This window comes from Doryrhamphus excisus, chromosome 8 (assembly GCF_030265055.1).
Source record: "Doryrhamphus excisus isolate RoL2022-K1 chromosome 8, RoL_Dexc_1.0, whole genome shotgun sequence".
Lineage (NCBI taxonomy): Eukaryota > Metazoa > Chordata > Actinopteri > Syngnathiformes > Syngnathidae > Doryrhamphus > Doryrhamphus excisus.
Genome location: NC_080473.1, coordinates 17,117,345 through 17,140,433, shown reverse-complemented (window position 1 = coordinate 17,140,433; position 23,089 = coordinate 17,117,345). Strand labels below are relative to the sequence as shown.

Genomic DNA, 23,089 nt, shown 5'->3' with positions numbered 1-23,089 from the left:
TTACTTCCGTTTACTTCCACATGTCATGCTTTTGTGCATGCATGTCACTTCCCAGACAATTTGAGTTCACATTACCCTTTTGTTTTGTTTGTACTTGGTGTATGTATGAGAACCATTGGTGTATACAGGATATATACATACATAAGATCTGGATTCAAATCTCCATTAGGTATCTCTGTGTGGAGTTTGCATGTTCTCTCCATGCGTTCATGGGTTTCTTCCTGGTACTCCGGTTTTCTCCCACATTCCAAAAACATGCTAGGTTAATTGGCGACTCCAAATTGTCCATAGGTATGAATGTGAGTGTGAGTGGTTGTTTGTCTATATGTGCCCTGTGATTGGCTTGCCACCAGTCCAGGGTGTACCCCGCCTCTCGCCCGAAGACTGCTGGGATAGGCTCCAGCACCCCCGCGACCCTCGTGAGGAAAAGCGGTAGAAAATGAATGAATGAATGAATGAAATTGTGAGTGTGAATGGTTGTTTGTCTTCATGTGCCCTTTCACCCAAAGTCAGCTGGGATAGGCTCCGGCATAACCACGACCCAAGTGAGGATCAGCAGCATAGAAGATGGATGGATGGTGATGTGATATGCTGACACTGTATACACCAGTCTTCTATTAGTTTCTGTTGGCATGACAACGACATTTGTCAACTTTGATTTTTGAAGGAATTGCAATTTGTAGTTGCATTATCATGATGGTGGACGTGATCTTCATTGTCTGTGTGGTGATTCCAGTCAGTCGTGATTGGAAGCACCTGCCATGAGTAATGTGAGTGTGGATTCCCAGTTGTGGTGCTATCTTAGCGTTGAGATGCACACAAACGGAGGCATGCTGGAACACGTTTGATTTGGTCTGCTGTGCTGTGCTTGACAATAAGCGCTTCCTCCGAGGTCGACCCTACATAGACGTGTGTATTTAGCTCCATTGACAACAATGGCATCCTAAATATTTACTATGCTACTCACAGCCACTAGGGGACCATAGTTGCACGATTTCTATGATTTGTTGTGATGTACGCCAGTTTGCCAGCACGGTTCCTGCGTGTCATTTCTAGTTTGCGATGAGCACTGCGGTTGATTCTGTAATGCGATATACCCAACGCACCTTTGGAATGTGTACGTCTAGACGTCTCACAAGGAAGTAAACACAGGGGTTGGGGGGGATTATGTCCGATGCCAACTTGCTGCCAATCATTTTTTAGCATCCTTCTCTGAATAAGACAGGTGGTTATGTGTAGATCCAAATAGAAGAAAAGCCACCACCCGATGAAATCATTCACGTGACGCCATCACCTGCCATATAAAAAAAGAAACCACCTGAGGGCGTGGGGGGTGTGTGTTTAGAAGGGGGGTTAATCCCGTGAGACGTTTATGAAAACCCCTGAAGTGTGCTGCTGAATTGTGCTCTTTGTCAACTTAAGCTGGACTGGATTTGTAGAGGAGGCGGGGTTGGTGGGTGAACAGACAGGGGCAGTGTTTAACTTGGTGGCTGGCCCGCCGGGTGCTTGCTCACATGTACTGTATGGCGCCGTGCTGCTACTACTACTACCACTACCACACAGGAGGGCCTGTGTGCGCAGTGAGAGAAAAAGCACCGTCATCAATGGAAAGCCAGACCAGGATCCTGAGTGGTGCTGGGCGGGTCCCTTCATGGTGTAGATGTGGACTTTACTCCAGGTTTGAGGAGACTTGTGTTGCTCTTACTTGTAGAGCTGAAACCTATATACATTATACATACTGTACATATGCTGGATATACGTATGTACTATATATTACGACAACTTGTTTCATTAGCAGTGCTTCTCCACATTCCTCCTTTGCAGTTTTGAAAGGTATCCATCCATTTTATATACCGCTTATTCTCACTAGGGTAGTGGCATGCTGGAGCCTATCCCATCCCAGCTGTCTTTGGGCAGGGGTGGGGTACACCCTGGACTGGTGGCCAGCCAATCACAGGGCACATATAGACAAACAACCATTCACACTCACATTCATACCTATGGACAATTTGGAGTCTCCACACTGAGCGGGGAATTGAACCTGGGTCTCCTAGCTGTGTGGCCTGCGCATTCGTCCACCAAGCTGTCAGTAAGATTATATTATATGCTACTATGTTTCACAATTCGTGTTGTAAATTAAATCTAAATCAGATTTGAGCACATTTGAAATAGGAACGACACAGTTATCTTTCATTTCTCAGAATTTCCCTTTGAGGGAATATCTTCAATATAATATTTTTGTGGCTTCTGCATTTAAGAGGATGTGTTGGTCGCTTTCCTGCTAAAATTCATGTTACGCCTCCCCAAGGTGTTGATAATTTGAGGAGACCTGCTGAGAGGTCTTCCTGTGCCTGAAAGCAGGCTGTGTGTGTGTGTGTGTGTGGGTGTGCACAAATTAGCATTCTCCAACCAGCAAAACAACTTCTCCAACTCTGTCATTTCCTCTTTAAATTCTCTGCACGGCCGGCAACATTGGATGAGTTGTTCAGAGAAGGGCGAGTCCTAAATAAATACAAATAAAAAGCGACAAAGGCTATTTTCATAAGCCTTACTCACTCCATGGGCATTCCGGTGGTATTTATATTTCCCTCCAGTGCTGGGGGAAGCTGACGAGCCTTCACACAGACATTGGATTGAGCCGGGCAAGCTGGGCAGTACTCCTATTCCCTAAACCCTATTGGCCTTTTTATGGTCACGTGACTTCCAGAGTGTAGCCACTCCTCCCCGCCCCCTTCATGCCATCCCCCCTCGACTCAGTTGGAGCTTTTTTGCACTTGTGTGTGAAGTTTTTGAAGAGTGGGCACCAGGCACTAGCTTGTTGTGGTGGAGCTGAAGAGGACATGTTTGGGGAGTTCCCGGAGTCCACGAGTAGCGAGTGTCTGGGCAGCATGACCCCGGAGAGCCAGGACATCTACCTGAGAATGGACCATCACCGTAGGCGCTCCGGCTACAGGCTGGGCCGGATCATTGCCAGGCAGCAGCTCCTCAAGAGGATCGCCGGAGGTATGAGGAGAAAGGCACAGATGGTGTTGGGAATGCTAGAGAGCATGGGAATGTTGTGTTCCTTTTCCATATCAGCTGATTGCCTTTTGTCAAAGGTCGCCTCCAGTCTGGCACGCTTGCTTGCATGTGGATGTGCACACAAACTTGACCTTCAGCCAACAGGGTGTTGTGGGTGCAGTAAATTATTCATATTGACTGACAATAGAGTCAGCGATAAGCCGCTGGATGGTTTACGTAATGAGGTGGGAAGCGGCTGTGTCAACATTGACGAGGTAGAAATGGTGACACCGGTGGTTTTAACCCGGCCACATGCTTACTTACATCTTTTTTTTGTTTACCTGGAGGTGCATAGAGGCCTGAGAAAGGGAGCAAGGCTCTCATAATCATAATAGAGATAGGCTTCCACTTTTATAGTGGGATTCTGCAACATACCCACAAGAGTAGACCTGGGCCCTCTCTCCTTACAACAGCAGGACAACATCTTCACAGAGGAAACCACCAATCCAAACTACAAACTTATATACGATACAAATACAAGGTTGCCCCTAGTGAAGTAATTCCCACAGTCATCTTGAAGTCATCTCGACCAGGAACCGCTGGATGCTCAGGGCATTGTGAACAGGCGCAATGTCTTCTTCTTTCTCGTTTCCCTTCAGGGGTCGCCACAGCAAATCAATCTCCTCCATCCAACCCTGTCTTCCGCATCTGTCTCTCTCACACCAACTACCCTCCTTCACTACATCCATAAACCTCCTCTTTAGTCTTCCTCTACGCCTCCTACCTGGCAGCATCCTTCTACCAATATATTCACTATCTCTCCTCTGGACATGTCCCAACCATCTCAGTCTGGCCTCTCTGACTTTATCTCCAAGGCCTGTAACATGTAATGTCCCTCTGATGTACTCCTTCCTGAATCCTATCCATCCTGGTCACTCCCAATGTGAACCTCAGCACCTGCATCTCTGAAACTTCATGAGCTACCTCCAGTTCTGCTTCCTGTCTTTTCCTCAGTGGCACTGTCTCGAGACCAAACAACATGGCTGGTCTCACCACCTTTCCTTTCATTTTATTCCTTTCATTTCATGGCTGACATTTTTCTCCACCCGCTCCATCCACAGGCGCAATATAATGGCGATAAATAACATCAACAGTAATAATAATTGTACAAATAATATAAATAATAATTAAAAAAAATAACCAGGAATTCACTGAAATTGAACTGAAATTATTTTGAAACATTTTCTTTGCTACTACTACTGTATTTGTGATTTGGTATTTGGTGTAAAATGTTTGAGAACCATTGGCTCAAACAACAACCTTCTTTCCAGTCATGCTGACCAGCTTTCATGAGTCAGATGTTCACCATGACTATGCTTTGGGGTTATGATGATGATCAACGCTTTTTATGTCAGGAGAAATGTTTGTACCTTATGTAGTCAGGCGAGTGTTGTCCAGTAACCTACCGTGTGTGGTTTTTTCAGATCACAGATGTCTGCTTTGAAGGGGGAACCCTCAATTCAGGTTGAGGGTTTTGAAGAGGTTTCTTTTATGTGAAGTTATTTAGCAGTTCACTTTGAGTGGTTATTGTCAGATGTGACTTTTTAGGTGTCATACAATAACGTGCGGCTTTCTGTTCCTTTTAATCTGATTCCTTTTGTGGACATCCCTAATTGCATTTAAACCCAAATAATAAATCGCTGATTTATTTCCTCTGCGTTACATGGTAACTGATTATTTTAATGGTAATAAAAAATGGAAAGCGGTTTGATGTGCGCTAGCTGCAGGAGGCAAGAGGGTACTGCAGCTATGAATCAGAGTTCCAAAAAATGGTATGATGTTGTGTAACTGTGTGTTTTGTAAGTACAGTTCTGTTTACTGTATGCCTGTATTTCTTTCTTCACGTATAAAACTGTCTATAAAAAACCGTGAGAGGCATATTATAAAGTTTAGAGTATCAGGAATAGGTTTTTTTTTAAAATAGATGTGACCCTTATTTCAGTTTTTTTGCCACTCAGGTGCCTTAGACTATGATTCCTGCAAATAACAGGCATCTACTGTATTTGGATATTTTCATTAAGGCAACAATAAGTTAGTTAATGTGAGATTGGAGGGGGAAACTTCATGAGCTGGAAACTCAATGACCAGTTAGTAGTAGATTAGTAAATAGTTAGTTTTGAACCCCAAATCACCAGCGTGGACATGCCAGGACACCTCTTGTGTTGTGTTAGCATTCATGTCAATGCTAATGTTGCCTCTTTGCACTTTTAATTTTGCTGCTTCATTCTATCACAGTTTTTCAAAACTATTTTACATTAATAAACCATTGCTGTTTCGTGGTTGAATACGGCCTGTTATTGGTAAAGAATGTACATAATTAAGTATGTATGTCCCGAATTAAATTATTTTCAAGCATAAAAATGGATAAGGCATTCAGAAGACGCATTCAAAGATGTGATGTGTAGTTTTCTTCACTGGTCACTAGGTGTCAGTAATGTTACATTGATGAGACAAAAGCCATGGCAGGAAGGCTTGTGAAAGTGCTGTCAAGGCATGCAGTTATGTTAAAAATGAACAGAGGCTAACAGAAAACCTGGCTGTTATTTTTAGTAAATGAGTGATTTACTTCCACATAATATCTAGCTGTTTTAACGATGATGGATGGATGGAAATAAAGTGTGAGGCACATATGTTGGCCTTTATACTGCATTTATGTAATTTCAGCCAATCTTCTCTACTGACAAACACATTTTCACACTTATTCCTGATTGCAGAGAATTTTCTTTGCTCTTTGTTATATGCGCCTCATTTGAATTATACCTTGCATGATAAAATGCCAGAGATTTTAAGAGATAGACCACATACAGTAGATGTCTATGAGTGGCAGCCGCTCCTGCATTCCAGCCAGCTGTTGACATAGCAGGTTGAAAGTGAGTGCTGCTGGTGGTGATGGCGGCGGGAACTTGTTTTGTTTCACCCAAAATTCCAGGCAGCGAAGCCTGTGAGGTCTGAGTCACGTTTACGAAATTTGACGGCGCTTTCTTTGGTGATGATACATCATGACAATGTCATTGGGTCCAGGATGAGTTTTCTTCTTGAAGCTTTTTTGCCTCACAGGTTTGACAGCTGTAATGTGAGGTGGAAAGTTGTAGGTGTTTTGCTTGAAGGTGCTTTGCTGTAGACGCTTGTGCAAGGCTAAAAGAATGTTTTCACTGAGGAGAAATGCATCTCATTTCCTGGAAATATTCTTCTGTTCTGAGAATGCTACTTTAAGGCCCTGAAAGGGGGCCCTGTTTTTTTTTTTTTATATGCCTGCCTTATGGCCCGCCCGCTGTGGAATACTAAGATGTTTCCATATGCTACCCTTGCAGCATAATGGCCATAATGAGCATATATTGTATAATTGACATAAACTTTCACTTGCATAGCACTTTTCTACCTTTTAAGGTACTTACTCAGAGCGCTTTGACAATGTTACCACAGTTACCTACTGATGACGCAGCATCAGTAGGTAACCGGTATCCTGCTCAAGGATACTCTTATATTGCCATGTGAGGACGGAGGATTGAACTAGCAAACCTTCAGGTCGGGAGACGACTACTCGACCACAAATCTGTCCACAAATTCTGGTACAGATTATTTGTCTTGTTTTGCTGTTATATCCCGCTTGTAGTGGGGCACCAGGTTGGCCGCCACTTTGTAATGCACACTACTGCCACCATCAGGACTGACGTTTAACTATATTGCGCAATCAAATCAGGATGTTTTTTTTTTTTGAGAACCACTCGAGCTTGTTAAGAGGGAATGCCAAATGCTTGGGCCACAATTTGGGTCTTTGAAATGCTCTCATCTCCCTCAAGACTCAAAGCCCAAATGATTTCTGAGTGGTGTGCTGGCATGTGACACAAATACTGTATATCCTCCATTCTTCAAACGCAGGACCGCAAACCAGCGCAGAGGCAGCATTGTTTGCTTAGCCTACAAGAGTCTATTTAATCTTTTATTCATGAATGGGCTTTATGCGCTTGTTGTTGTCATGCAGATTTTGTTTGCTGCCTTCAGAGGGCAGTAAATACTGACTGGGAGCGAGAAGGGGGTGGGTGCAATTTTGACAATGTGATTAGCTGTCTGTTTACATCTGCCAATAGAGTCCCCCTGCACTTCAAATGCATGAGCTCCTGTTTTGTGCCTCAGGCTATAAATTTGAATCCACTGACGAAAGGAGGTGCTATTCCACAGCAACCTTTGGGATGCTCCCTCTCCCTCTGTGTGTGTGTGTGTGTGTGTGTGTGTGTGCATCACCCACTACACTGAATTTTCCACACTCAAGGTTAATTGTTTTCAAGACAGTATAGTGCCTATGAAATATTATCAGCTGGTTTCCAAATGAGTGCATCAGAAGGTTAAAAAGTCAGTTTTACTGTACTCACTGAATGAGACACATGCACAACCCTTTACATGCATACATTACGTGTAAACACTGCCTTTGCAAATATATTATTGCTAACTTTAGTTTTAAAGATGTTCTAACAGTGGTGATAACATGTTGCAGTACCTTGCCGTATTTTGATGATTTAAAACACTACAGAAACACATTTCCTCGGCACATGAACAAACTAACGAGACATCTTGCTGACCGCTCACCACAGCGTCATTCACGGAAGAGTGGATACCTAGCTCTCCATTTGGCTACCAAGACTCAACAAGACGCTTTTTTACCTGAGGACTGGAGCATACCTTGTGTGCTGGAAGACACAGACATCCCAATGAGAGCGGACATCGAAAGTGTTGTTGACAGAACTGGCATTAGTATGTGTATCAATGCGGCTCGAAAACTTTTAAATCATCAAAATCCGGCAATATATTGCAACTATTACACGTTATCATCAGTCTATGTGTTAATGCATGATCACAGCATGGATTTCAAATGATGCAATGTTGTTAGAGGGCTTCATCGTCGAAATAGGTGTATCCCAGTGACTTAAAGCTACAGACACGCTTAGTAAAGGCAGTAAATTCCAGCATTGGAGTTTGGTCGTGGATCTCTGAGACTTGTTTACAATTGGCGAAACTACTATAGCTGTACTATGAGAGCTTTAAATGTTATTTGATTCCTGGTTTTGGCCTTTAGGTGGCAGCCTACATTCACTTTATTGTTGCTTCAGTGCAGCGTGCTGGTGGCTATCCACATGTGAAGCTGGGATAATCATTGACTTTTACAAATGCCAAGACTGCACTGTAACAGAGGGTCCCACATTAACAAGCCCCCATGTAAAAAAAAAAACAACAACCCCTCAAAAAAGCCCTCTTGTAGGGAAAAAAAAGAAAGTGACCTATATTCTTTTGGACCAAATTCAATTACATCTAATTGACTGTTAAACAGAACATATTCATACAAATACCCACATCATGTTATTGTGTTGCATGCACGGCATCAGCCTTATCTCCAAGCCTTTCTAGGAATTTCAATGTTGTCTCTTTTGATATGTGAGGACTGTAAAGCACTTGAATGCCTCCCTGTGGTAGAGATGCACTTTTCAAACAAGCATTGATCAGACCACAGACACCTCACTGTTATCTCTCCAGCCACAGCCTGTCATTGATGACCACACGTGACAAATGCCCCGGCATTTTTGTAGTCTCGTGGGAGAAGCCGATAAAACGACGCCTCGGTCCTGTGCACACCAGCACGCGTAACTGCAAGCTACTTGCATGCGATGCTCCTGGGGCAGTCTTGTGCTTGTTAATTAGTACCAGCATCCAGAGGAATGGCTTTTATGGTGGAGTTCCTGAGAGGGCTTTCTCACGGTGGGGGCCCTTGTTCTGACGTCGCCCCCTCCCTGCTCTCGCCTCTGACTCTGTGCGACCAATCCTAAAAGAAGGAGGCAACCCCACACTGTCCTCTCTGGGATGCAGTCCAAATGAGATGGACCTAATGGAATGTGGTGTTTACAAGTGTTCTATATGATACAGAGCTTACGGTGCTCAACATGAAGCCTTCTTCCAGTGCCAGTAATTTATGTCAACCACCCTCCTCCTCTTGGATGTACTGCTTCTTTGGAAAACCCAATAACAGTGTTTGTACAGGCTATCAAAGGCAGGGAGGCACAGGCACAAAACCATATTATTATAAGTGAGGAAAACAGCATGACATGGCAATGTGGGCCTGTCGTTCTTTACAGTAAATAAGACATGTATGGACATTAGGAGAGGACGGGACAGACATTCAGTAACACTTACCACGTGCTTCTTATGCTGGTACACAAAAGTATGATGCTTGTATTGTTTTAAAATGGTGGCCAATACTGCAACCTCATAGCAAAGGTTCATGTTTTAATTTTCATAATGATTTGAAGTGCATGGGAAATGTAGTTCAATGTCCCTCATTTATCGAGGTTAATTTGTCCCAGGCTTGACCATGATAATTGAATTGCTGCAAAGGAGGATTCCATACTAATAAACTGAATATTTTTCCTAGCATAGAAAAAAATGTAGTACCCTTTCTAATTACTACTTTTAACATTATTACAGCCCTTTAGACATGAAATAATAGTCACCTTTGCATTCTTATTATTTTTTGTTGCACATTGTGCACATTGCACAGGCTATGGGATCACTGCAGGGACACAAGAGATGGTCGCCGACAGCATAGCAAGCTACCAAGCTCTAGTTAGCCTATGCAATTTACTTATTCTATACTTAAGACAGCATTTCAGACAGCGTGGGGAAGTTTATGCATAGCAACACAACCAATGTAGTAACAGCAGTAAGGAGCAAACATTAATACCGACAGCAACATTTTGAAGCGCATGCAGAGTTAGATACATTATTATTATTATTATTATTAGTATTATTTATTATTTATCTTCTTTTGTCTCTGGTATTATACGGCAGCCAGGCAACAACATTTCGTTGGCAATTTCCATCTATCTATCTATCCATCCATCCATCCATCCATCCATAAAGCTGGTGGTTGCTGACAACGTTTGATTTTTCAAATGCAAGTCTTGCCTTGGAATGTACTGATGCAATTTCTTCTCTCGCGATATTGCAGTCTTGTATATCAGCCAATACTGATATTGATCCGATATCAACAAAAATTATACAGACCTATTTTGTAATGTGGAATGTTAGAAAAGGCTCTACAAAATGATATTACTCAGAGAACAATAGTCAGTATAGTCAGTAACAGTAGGTATGACAAAAACCGACTCATTTACTCCTTTATGGAAGTGGGGTATAGTTTTATCTACAATGTTGTGGCAGCTAGGCATAATATAGTGAGGTTCGAGGTGCTAAATTAAGGGTTTAAACCCAACATTATTCGCCACCGACAGGGGCTGGCTCTTTTCTGGTACCAATGACTTTTTAATGACTGTTCCACAGGAGTTTCCCGTGTGATGCTGCTTAAAATGCGCAATGAGGGGATCTATTGTTAAAGGGGATTTATTATGCTCACTTTTCGACCCTTTGGAGTGAGTTGTGGACTCCTATAGAACAGCTACACTGAACTTTTTAGTTTTTCCAGAATCTGCACCTATTCCAACTGTATTTCCTTGGATTTGTGCTTTCCGTCAAAATGGTTTGTTTTAATTTATTCCACCTACAGCCCGCCTCCGGGCACACCGACTCCGCTGTGATTGGTCACACGCCCAAAGTGCTTCCTAACTACAAACAAACCTCACTTCCAAATGTGCAGCAAAATTATCTGAAACTTTAGCATCGCTTAACATGAGAATATAACATTCTAACTACATTTATGCTGGGGTGGAGTCTGGAATTGACTGCTGTATCAGAGTGCTAATATCGGATATATAATCTGATACTCTCTTTTTTGTGCTAATCTCACCTCATCCTGTCATCTTGTCGATTTAAGAAAATCTGTTACCAGGAGGTTTCCTACAGCCACATCTGTGAATGCCAATGCTTTTTTGACCTGCATGGTTATTTACTTTTGTCGACTCGGCAACCATAAAAGACTCTGCGCTCAACTGAATAATTTACAATATTATGTGACAGTTTTGGGGGCAGGAGCAGCTTACTTCAGAAAAGGCTTGACAATTTTGTATTATTGTTGAAGTATCTTAGTGGCAAGGGTTAGGAATATGTTTAGAGTACAGTATAGCTAAAGGTTTTTGAGCAGTTCCGCTGCAAAAAAATGTAATGGCAATGGTTTTATTTCATTTGAACATGCATCAGATTACAATTGAGTGCATCACATAATCAGTTCACAGTTCCACATGTCCAAAAGGAGTAGGAAGAAGCAAAGCTTATTAAATCCTACCCCTCCATCTGGTACTTTTACAATCAGTAACTGTTACATTTGTTCACTTCCTGCTTTCTATAATACAGTTTAAGGTTTTTTTTTGTTTTTTGTTTTTGTTTTTTTTTGTTTTTAAATAATGTACCTCGTACCGAAGTACGAGGTGATATGACCATACAGTGACATAATGGGTACCATAGTAAGTGTCAATATAGTGATATATATAGCACATCATGACTGGTTCAAGACTCTTCATCCTTGTATTTAGCAAACATCAACTGCTTGTATTGTTTCTTGAATTGGCTCATTGTTGTGCATTGTTTTACTTCCTTACTCAATCAATTAATAATAATAATAATAATAATAATACATTGTATTTAAAAGCGCCTTTCAGGACACCCAAGGTCGCTGTACAGGAGATAAAAAACACCAGTATAAAATTCCATAGTTTGATTCCACATACTGAAATGCTATGGCTTTTTAACGTAGTCCTAGCATAGAAGTGTTTCAAATGTAGTTCTTCCCTGAGATCATATTTCTCCTCTCTTGTAGAGAAGTATTGGATGACATTTTTAGGTAATTGGTTATTTTCAGCCTTATGCATTATTTTAGCTGTTTGAAGATTAACTATAACAGAATTTGTGATTTTAGAAATAAGGAGTTAGTATGTTCTCTGTACTTGACAATGCATTAGTGCAATTAATGCATGTCAACTTTCCAGCTTTTTAAAAAGCATTTTAACTAGAATAACGCATTATAAACACATCATGTAGTGTAGTGCACCCCAACCCCCCAAGACTGAGAGCTTTACAATGGACAATGACATACAGTGGGCATATCATCAGACACAGTGATCCACTGTCCAGCCTCTTCCACCTACAGTCAAGTTATTTATTCATATGTGGACAAAAGACAATAGCACAGCATTTGGCAGCAAACATCCACAATCCCAGTTGATGTTTTGATCACTAAAAAAAGCGAATCTTCCAATGATTGTGAAAACACTTCATCCTGTGTGGGAAAATAGCTGCAGTCCAGTCTTTGGAAGTATACAGCTTGTGTGTCATGTCTTTGCCCAGAAAGAAAAGTGGTGTCCCTGTCTCTCCAGCAAAGGACAATTGTTTTGTTGTATCCATCTGTCAAAGTGTCATGTATACCAAAAGGGAGGGGAGAGAGAAAACACCTGAGTCATCTTGACATTTTAACTCATTTTTTGCGCTGTGCTGAAGCTGATCTTGCTGAGTAATCATGTTCAGTAATCATGTACTTCAGCTGATTACTGCATCAACATGTCTTTTTTTCTAAAAAGTTTTGTAACCTTTTCATCAGGTCACTGATGTTGTGAAATATATCAGAGACATAGTTTCAGATTTGGTAGCCAGTGTGTCAATATGTTCTATACATTAGAGTGTTAGCACTGTGGGATATATTTGAGGTAGGATGAAACGTTAACCTTTTAATAGTCCTGTTTTTGACAACTTTACATTCATATTTGTGATTCTGCATCGTGTCAGCTTGCGACTGGTATTCCAGACATGAGGGAGAGAGTTGTCCCCCCTAAAAGATGAAAGGAGCCTCACTCTGGGTGTCCTTCAGGAGGTTGAAGGAGGGTGTTACCACAGCTGTGCTACTCTTGTTTGAATTCAATACAGGACCCTAACAGAAAAACAGCACTCTGATGACTTTTGACCCAGCGTGCTTTGACGACGGTCAACAACAGCAGCTCCCTAGCTCGCATAGTCGTGTTATTTATCCTCACAATCAATAAACTCTTGCTGTGTGTCTTTGTGTGTGTGTGTGTCATAAAACATGTTAAGCTGCATCGCAAGCCAAGCCCTGAAACGGTGCCTGATTATAGGTTGTTCTTTAATGGTCAACTTCTGTTTTCATTTGGGAGTGTGTGTGTGTGTGCGTGTGTGTGAGCAGAACTACATGAAAAAGTAATTGATTACCATGAAATGATTGATTACAGTTCGACATTGCCTCAACACTGAAGCATAGCTTTCTGACTTTGTGGGCTATTTCTAGTTTATTTCCATAAATGTTATCATCTTATACTCTAAATACAAATGCATGACACTCGGTGATCCTCGTCCTCCATAAGGTACTCACATCAGCACCGTCTACCCATTTATTAAAGGTGACTCTTGGCTGAATGTATACCATTGAGCATAATCTAGTCTCCGGATGTGCTCTCTCATTTGAGCTGGAGGAAATGTTGCCTTGTTGTCCAGGCAACGCTGCCCCGAGCTAATCATTTTAAAAGCTGTGGCCCCGTGTTGACTGCGGGATAACGACAGGTCCCCCGTGGAATCCAATGAGGCTTCAGGAAGTCTGTGGGTGATTCAATACGGGCTCTGTGTAATTACCGGGCTCACGCGTCCAGAATCAAGTCACTGCTGGTCACCTTGTTGGAGACAGATTATCTCTTCAGATGATTTAGCCATTGTCCTTTGTCTTGTTTGCTGACGGGAGCGTTGAAGATGTGTCGGGGTTTTTGTAAGCGGCACCTCATCTTGATATGTGTGAATTGTGTGCTTGTTGGAAGTCACACTGAGCCATGTTAATTAAAAACCCACTCTTGGAAAGTGGGAGACTTTTATTCCCAGCTTTTCCAACATTCCATTCCAATTATTTAGCTGCCGGCCCGCAATCACACGCGTGTTTGCTTGGAATGGTTTCCTCCGCGGCTGCACATCATCGCCAGCTATTAGACAAAAGGAAATGTGTGCCTATTTTGGGATGAGACATCAGATGTGGGGGGGTTGCGCTGTACTTTTATTGTGAGTGACTGTCTATATTCAATTAGCTTCAAAAGGGAGATGACGGGTCTCAGTGTCATGCCCCCTAGCATGACGACACCTCTTCCACTCCTGAATCATTTTTTTTCACCTTGCTGGCTCACTCTTCCAGGTGTTTTTCTTACAGTCTCAGCACTCACTCGTAGACAGTTTTTTTTGGGGGGGGGAGTCTATTTTCATGCCTCGTCTGGGTGATTCATTTAGCCGTCTCAATGCGGGGGTGGATTAGACCGACACATTTACAGGAGTCCATGCAGTCAGTACACATACATTTAAGCAGTTTGTTTTAGAGTGCTTTTAAACCACCGACATGCTCAAAGAGTATTTATTTTTTTAAAGTGGACCGCCTCCGTCATTCTGTCTGCGCTCTCCGTGTTTATATGCAGGCCCCCGGCTCCAGTAGTTTGCAAGGGTTGTGTTTTACAAGATCAAAATGGCAGATAGGCTTAGTCCAAATGGGCTACATCTGGAAAGTTGCTCACGTTACAGGAAACTGCGAATGGATGGGACAGCTTACGTAAGCGCCGGTCATATTATCCTTGCGTTTGAATAATTAATCGTTAGGGTTTACGCTGAGAGACAAACTGCCATTGCTTTGGCTATACTGTGCATACTGATGGCTGGCAACCAGTCCAGGGTGTACCCCACCTCTCCCCCGAAGACAGCTGGGATAGGCTCCAGCATACCCGCGTCCCTCATGAGGAGAAACGGCATAGCAAAATGGATGGATGGATGGATGAATGGATGGATGGATGGAGGAATTACAAACATACCCCATGCAGTAATATTTACTTCAAGATGAGATGATATTCCAATATTTCTCCTGAAAGTTATGCACCTTGGCTTTAGCAATGCATCACAAGCTAGTGTTCTAACTATTTAGCTTCCACTTGTGGGGAGGAATGACAAAGCCAAAACCTTACCACTTCCGCACAAAATAGGAGGATAACTTATTTTCACTCCATCATGTTGGATATGCAGTGTGACATGAGGTAATGTCATGTCACTGACCCCTGGTGGCCGGAATGCTACATACTACATAATTCAATATTTTATGACGAATAATACGCCATAGTCAACCATGAAACAGTGATACTTTATTAATTAATTTACTTTTTTTAAAAACACGAGACAGGGATAATGGAACCGTGTTACTGCGAGGGAAAACTGTATTATGGTATTATTATTATTATTATTATTATGCCTGTTGTCAGGTAATTCAAACCTGCAGTAAAAGCCTGTTGTTCCGGTGACCCAGTCTGGTATTTGTGTACTTCACCGACCATTACAGTAACATTACTGACACCTAGTCTCCAGGGTAGAATACTTTCAAGCATCAAGTCTTAGTTTTAGTTAATTTAAAAAAGATAATATAGATAATAATAAAGATAATATATTAAATCACAAAACAGCATGATTTATGAGTTAATCTATTTTTGACAAACCGTGTTAGAGTGAAGTCGTGAAATTTGTAGTTCAATCCATTATGCCACTATTGCAGTAAGGCACATTTTACTTCTGAGCTTTGTTATCGTAAAGCGATGTCTTCTGTGTTCTTTATTTTTAATTTATGCCCATGAGATGTTATTAGTAAGGCAATACATGATATTTTGTATCAAATCTTTCTGCCAGCAGGGAATCAACCCTACAGTATGTGACATTCCCATTTTTATGTGTATGTTGAGTGATCAAATTCCCCTGTACTTCTATACGGCAGTTTGCATGTTAATAAATTACAATCACAGTATGTTTCCCTAGCTGGTGGTGATCAGTGTTTTGTCATAAGAACGTCATCAATCTCATCATCCCCTCTCTCTCAGATGACACAGATAACACACATCCTTTCATTCACGGACCTCTTTCAGACAGTTTAGATGCTGGGGATAGTGTGAAGACAGACAAAGTGGAGCGCCACAGCGTGACTCACAGCTGCTGATTGCTGACACTTTATGTCATGATTTTTCCCCCGTAGACCAGCCCAGCCCGGTTGAAGTTTTTTTTCCATCTTGTCGGCCTGCCAGAATAACATCTGCACTTGACAAAAAAAAAACCCCAAAACCCTATAATTGGTTCAAATAAACATTTTCCACTTGAAATATGGAATTCAACAATGATGTAATCTGTCCAAATCAGAGATCCACATTTGATGCATAAAGGAAACAACAACCCGGGCCCCAATAAGGAAGAAAAAAACCCATATACGTATGTCAATATGTAGGTATGGAATGGACTGAGTAAAGAATTCAGTCGCTGTATTAATATATAAACATAAGCAGTACAAACACATTTCTGGAGGGGTTCTAGAATTCAGTGGCCTGTTTGGCTGTAGCCAGGAACCCGCTGCCAGAAACTTGTGGGGTATAAAAGAGTTGTCGTGGGCACAGTTGGGTAGGAGGATTTGGGCACAAGGAGCAGAGGAGTGGTTGGAGGGGAAGTCTGCCACAGAAAAAGGGGGTGGATTGAAGGAAAGATTTAGTGTGGGGACCGGCCTATAGTGGTGCTTGGGAGGGTGGGGGGTTAGATGCCAAGAGAAAGGGGAAGAAGGAGCTGAGTTCAAACTCCAAGCTGTGCTGAGAGCTAGCAGGAATGCAGCCCAGCGTGGGAATAAAGATGCTCTGACTTGGAATAGCAAAAGCTTTCGACGGATATATACGAAGCCGCCTGGATGTATGATGAAAATATCCCGTGAGTACACAAACATTGGTCAATGTTAGAATTATCTGCAAGGCGCCTCTTAAGTGGAGCAGAACTTACCCAAATCCTAGTATGGGGAACCAAAAGGGTACCCAGTCAATTATTGAATATTGGTTGCCGTACGTTTTTTGCCAATGAGATGATTTAACATTCCTTGACTTTGAATTGTACTGTTTCCTTGTATAGGTTAGTATGGTGTCGGGGCACATTTTTTGGCATTGTTTGCATCTGTTCAACTCTGAAAGTGTGCCAGACACCCCCCCCCGCAGAGACATGTCCAATCTTGCTTCTGAATTACATAATCGCAAGAGGCATAAAGCAAGGAGTTGCCCTCTCCACGGATACTTTAGTAGGACACAGCCTGGGAGATTGTACGCTATTGTGTCCGGTTAAAACCAGGCTCCATCTCTTTGTGGAAGTGTAACTCTACACTGTACATTGGTTGAGAGCAACGGGTCGCAGGGAGAGCAAACACAAGTTCTCATTCTCTGGCATCATGCCCGCCCCAGCCTTTTATCCACGAGAGATTTCCTCCGAGAGAGGATGAGAGGACAGAATGTCTCTGTCTCGTGTTACACAGAATACCAAACGGAGAGGAATTCCCAGCTCATGTTACTTGCTCCCAGTGGTACAACCTGCGGCGGGGGGGACCTGGCAGCGGGACAATACAGGATGGAGGTATTAACCACCTGGGAGGGAGGAGAGACTGACCAGAAGGTCTTTCCCTCCTGGTGATGCAGGTGTGAATGCAGCAGATAGGACGTCGGCGGCATGTTGACTCTACTCTTGGCTTTTTTTTAGCCACCCAAGGTCGAACGAGGGGAACTGTTAATATTTATTCAGTTGCTGGTCAGTCTGAAGACCAAAGTCACTTATCATCGATTGGACTCTTGTGACACACATGTGAAACAACACAGGTGAGCGCTGGTTTCGAGAGAAGGGGTGATAGGCGTAGAGTTGTGTGATGAACTGTGGCAGCTTGTGTTTCAACCGTGGTGTGACAGCGAAGGGACAGGGAGTGAAACCTCAGATGTACCTATGGATGATGCCTATCAGCACTGGAATTCCTGATAGAGCTGGTTTCTATTTTAGGGGTGAGGTTTAAAATTCATCCAATGTCCTGTAACTCTGTTGGGTCAGATAATATGTCTCTCAGTGTCAGTAAATAACGGTGTGAGAATTAATGGGAAGGTGCCAACAGTTTGTTTCCTATCAATGTCAACAGCACCCTTCTGGTCATATCAGTTTGTCATGACCTCTTTAACATCTTGATATTCTTCCATAGACTGTTATTGATTTAATGTTCTAACTTTTAGATTTAGTTTTAATCCCTTTCAATCCAGGCCTGCAATTTAAATTTTCACCAATCACTGATCTTGCGAAAGACCTCTGATTTTTGGCAGATAACGTGTTTTTTTTAAATAAGGCTGCACGGTGGCCACACAGCTAGGAGACCCAAGTTCGATTCCACCCTCAGGCATCTCTGTGTGGAGTTTGCATGTGGGTTTTCTCCGGGTACTCCGGTTTCCTCCCACATTCCAAAAACATGCTAGGTTAATTGGCCACTCCAAATTGTCCATAGATATGAATGTGAGTGGGAATGGTTGTTTGTCTATATGTGCCCTGTGATTGGCTGGCCACCAGTCCAGGGTGTACCCCGCCTCTCGCCCGAAGACAGCTGGGATAGGCTCCAGCATGGCCACGGCCCTCGTGAGGATAAGCAGTAGAAAATGAATGACTTCATACAGCTTCAATGTTCTAATCTTATTTTTTGAAACATTGAACATTATACATGAGACAATATAAACGTGTTATTCTAACTACACATGAGGTAGTTTTCTCAAATATAAACGGCAGGTTTAGAACATTGATATCCAAAGTACTAACTTATACCAGTTCCTTATGCTTTTATTTTTTACATAAAAAACAAACAAACAAACAAACAAAAACGTACGCGATGGGTGACACTATGACCTGATTTGACCTTCTTAACAAAAATAAAGTGCACAGCGACCGAAAATGGCTGGTCGTCCAATACCATGGACTCCATAGTATTCCTTTGAGTAACTTTGCTCTTGTCACTGCTAATAAGCGCTAACAGTCGGTTGCTGTCTGGCTCTTTGCGCTGGCGAGCTCGATTGCTAGCTATCAGTTTGGCGGCGCAAAGGGGGACTCTTGCCTCTGGCTATGAGAGAGGATAGATAAGATCGGTTTAATCTGTAAGGACTGAATCAGCGCTGATTGTGCATGCTCATTATATTCCTTAAAGGGGACCTATTATGCTTTTTACACTTTTCAGACCTATAAATGTAGTTAGAATGTTCTATTATTGTGATAAATGATGCAAAAGTTTCAGATGATGAGGTTTGCTAGGTTTCAAAAGGCGTAGTAAAACTGCGCCTTTTTGATGTCACAGATTTGTGGGCTTCCATATATGGTTCATAGTTAGAAAGCACTTTGGGCGTGTGACCAATCACAGAGTGGGGATGCTCGGAGGCCGGCCGTGGGTGGAATAAATAAAACAGACTGTTTTGGCAGGAAGCAAAAACCCAAGGAAATACAGCTGGAATATGTGATTCTGGAGAATCTAAAAGGTTTCCTGTGCAGGTTATTGTGTGTAGCTGCTCTATAGGAGACCACGACTCGAAAAATGAGCATCATAGGTCCCCTTTAAGGATTTGTGTATTAAACTAATCGCTTTGACCAAACTTTTGGGCCCAATAGGTGACAATGATGACTACACATACATTTTTCTGTGGAAACTAAAAGAAATAGCATAAAATCTTGCAAGATGTGAAGTCTCCAGAGGTTCCACTACATTTGACTGGATGTCATTAGATTGTATATGTACAGTATGTGCTAATGAATGTCTGGTGAGTGTTTATTTAGATGAATGAATAAGCTAAGTAACCTTTTGTTAGTCCTTCCAAATCCATTCTTACAAATAGAGCCAGCAAAATAGACACAAGAGATGACCTTGTCAGGGAATCTTTATAACAGGTTGAGATATGTGTTAGACACAGGGCCGTCTTAAGATCATATAAGTTTCTATCCTTGCTGGATGGAAGTTCCATCCTTGTTTTTGTTCCATCCTGTGTAATTCATCATGAGGTCATTTTCTCTCTTCTTATAGCACTCTCTGTCCTGTTTTTTTCAGAGGTTGAAGCAAAGGAGGCGTGTGACTGGCTGCGAGCTGCTGGATTTCCCCAGTATGCTCAGCTCTTTGAAGGTAATCAGGGAAAAGCACGCCCATGCACATTCATCAAAACATTGTTGGGTTAAAGATAGAGATTAATCGTGTAGTAAAAAAAAAAAAAGGCTCTGCCATACACAAAAATAACTCAGAATCTTGATTTTAAGCCTTTGTAGCGGGTGCTCAATAAAGCACTGTTAACAGCCTGAATGTGGCCTTTTTAAAGACCATGGGAGAACAGCAGTGCATAAGGTCATCGTGTCAGTCAGGCCGCTCGCCAACACTGAGCATAACTCCACGCATTCATCATCTGCATGCATAGAGGAGCTCATTCATGCAACTGGCATGTTCTGGAGCCAGTTGGAGTTCCAGACAAGACAAAACGAGGCGAACATCAGCTGCTTTTTTAAGTCTAATCTTTTCCAAGATAGGGTTACAACATAAAGCTGTCTTCTACACCAAAGACGTTTTAAAAACAGGCCTCTCAGAGCAGGACTACTCAACTAGACAGATCCATCCAAGACTGGTTAGTGACTTCAGTTCAGAACTGACAAAGGTGCCTAAAAATATCATTACAATCTTGTCATATACAGGATCCCTGTCTTATTGTTTTTGTAGTAGCCGATACGCTGTCTCTTTATGGCGGGCTCTTCTCCTGCAGATATCTGCAGCTGTGTGTACCTCTCCTGCTTATAGCACCCCACCGATTACCAGAGCCACCGACAGTATGTTAAGTCCCTACTTGATGTCCTTCCCCTCCTTGTTAAGCTTGCCAAAGTTGGACAGAAATATGGCATGCAACTTGTGGCGGCATAGCAAGCGAATGGCACAGACAGTAATTTAAATAAATACATATTTTTCCCCCAAAAAAGAACTGCCACCCAACAATCGAAATTGATACCATCATTGATATAGAAGATCTTTGCGATTTTTTTTTTTACAGACACGTGAGCAGTGATTCCCAACTGGTGGGTCACGACCCACTTTGCCATATTCAGTAGTGTGTTAGGTCATTGCCCAGAAAATTGTGTAATGACCCAATGTATTTCAACGCAACTCGCATTTCTGCTATTTGCTGTCTCTGCCACCATGGGGTGCATGTCATGTTCACGGGAGACCTGGTCAAGCAAGGAAATGACGTTGAGTGTAGACTTAAGGCGCAGGGCTGATGTATAGAAGACTTATGATTGTTGAATCAGAGCAAGGTCCTTCAAACCGTATCACGCTCCCCCACACAATAGAGGATATTTGATCAATGTAAACATGTTGCTAATGTTTAGTGATATAAAGATTTTAAAGTATGGCAGAGCATTAAGCATAGACATTATATACAAAATAAAAATGATAGTAAAAGACCTTAGAAAATGTGACCCCCAGATCAGTGTAGTTAAATGGCCCTGGTCTAGCGGGTAAGCATAGCCGGTTTGCAGCCTCTTGTAAAAGGAAATTGTTCCCCTGGTGCAAAGCTAGCAATCTCAGGTTCCTTTACAGTTGCAGGGGGTTCTTACAAATTGAATTAAAGATGAAATACATTATTAAGATGTAACGCTGCTTCAAAGCCCAAGCCCCAAGAACAAGCTGAGCCTTGTTTCGGTCTGAGCGGTCATCGCTGCCTGCCGGCCTGCTTTTCATAGAAAGTTAATGACTTTACATGAATGCAGTGGAATGTCAGATTCAGAGATTCTGGATGCAGTCCATTATGTTATGTAAGAGAGCAATCATACCCTGTGCAATACGTAATGCCGGCTCAAGCACGAGCGCTGTTATTTGGACAAATTCTGTCCCTTGTCATTCATTGGTAGCAAATACTATGAAAGTGTCTTGGTTCATTTCTGGGAATCTCTCAATAGATTGCTTATTTTTCCATTTTGGTCCCTACATGAAGCTGTTAACTGGTTCATCTTTTAATCTTACTTTCTAATCTCAATTTCAATAATGACTAAAGAAAAATTTGTTCTCAATCAGAAATCACACCACACTCTTTATTGCTCTCTGGTTCTACCATATCTTCCTTATTGTGTGGAAATATGGGGTAAGAACAACAAAAGCAATCTTCACTCGCTAAATGTACTGCAAAAAAGGTCAGTAAGGATAATTCATAATGCCGCCTACAGAGAACATACTAACTCCTTATTTCTAAAATCACAAATACTTCAACTTGCTGATATAGTTCATCTTCAAACAGCTAAAATAATGCATAAGGCTAAAAACAACCAATTAGCTAAAATGTCATCCAATACTTCTCTACAAGAGAGGAGAAATATGATCTCAGGGGAGAACTAAATTTGAAACACTTCTATGCTAGGACTACGTTAAAAAGCCATAGCATTTCAGTATGTGGAATCAAACTATGGAATGGATTGAGTAAGACCCTCAAACAATGCACAACGATGAGCCAATTCAAGAAACAATACAAGCAGTTGATGTTTGCTAAATACAAGGATGAAGAGTCTTGAACCAGTCATGATGTGCTATATATATCACTATATTGACACTTACTATGGTACCCATTATGTCATTGGATGGTCATATCACCTCGTACGAGGTACATCATTAAAAAAAAACAACAAAAACCTTAAACTGTATTATGGAAAGCAGAAAGTGAGCAAATGTAACAGTTACTGATTGTAAAAGTACCAGATGGAGGGGTAGGATTTAATAAGCTTTGCTTCTTCCTACTCCTTTTGGACATGTGGAACTGTGAACTGATTATGGGATGCACTCAATTGTAATCTGATGCATGTTCAAATGAAATAAAACCATTACCACTACCATTACTTACCAAACAGCCAGTGCTGCCCACACCGGTGTATGAATGTGAATGAATGTTTGGTGGTGGTCTGAGAGGCCATCGGCACAAATTGGCATCCACGTTTACGTCAGTCTACCCCAGAGCAGCTGTGGCTACAAATGTAGATCACCATCACCAGTGTGTGACTGAGGAGTGAGTGAATATAATGGGTTCACTTCGCTATATAAAATCTAATCCATTATTAATGTCATTTTGCCTCCAGATTCCCAGTTCCCCATTGATATCACCCCCGTCAAAAGAGACCATGACTTTCTGGACAAAGATCTTGTTGAGCCTCTTTGCAGGTAAATGCAATTATGAGTTAAAGTGCTAGTAAATTTTATTAC

The 23,089-nt window shown here is 42.0% G+C and overlaps 1 protein-coding gene across 7 annotated transcripts in view; it reads left to right on the top strand.

Moving 5' to 3' along the window:
• stard13b (StAR-related lipid transfer (START) domain containing 13b) overlaps positions 1–23,089 on the top strand; it is a 63,181-nt gene that overhangs the window by 31,678 nt on the left and 8,414 nt on the right. For 4 of the 7 annotated variants that reach the window (XM_058081018.1, XM_058081017.1, XM_058081016.1 and 1 more), the window contains 2 exons: positions 19,916–19,987; positions 22,966–23,047. In XM_058081018.1, the coding sequence (XP_057937001.1) occupies positions 19,916–19,987; positions 22,966–23,047 (154 nt within the window). Of the gene's footprint in view, positions 1–2,093; positions 3,004–16,603; positions 16,750–17,685; positions 17,853–19,915; positions 19,988–22,965; positions 23,048–23,089 lie in introns of those variants that run through there. The other 3 variants (XM_058081019.1, XM_058081022.1, XM_058081020.1) reach the window with 3 other exon arrangements.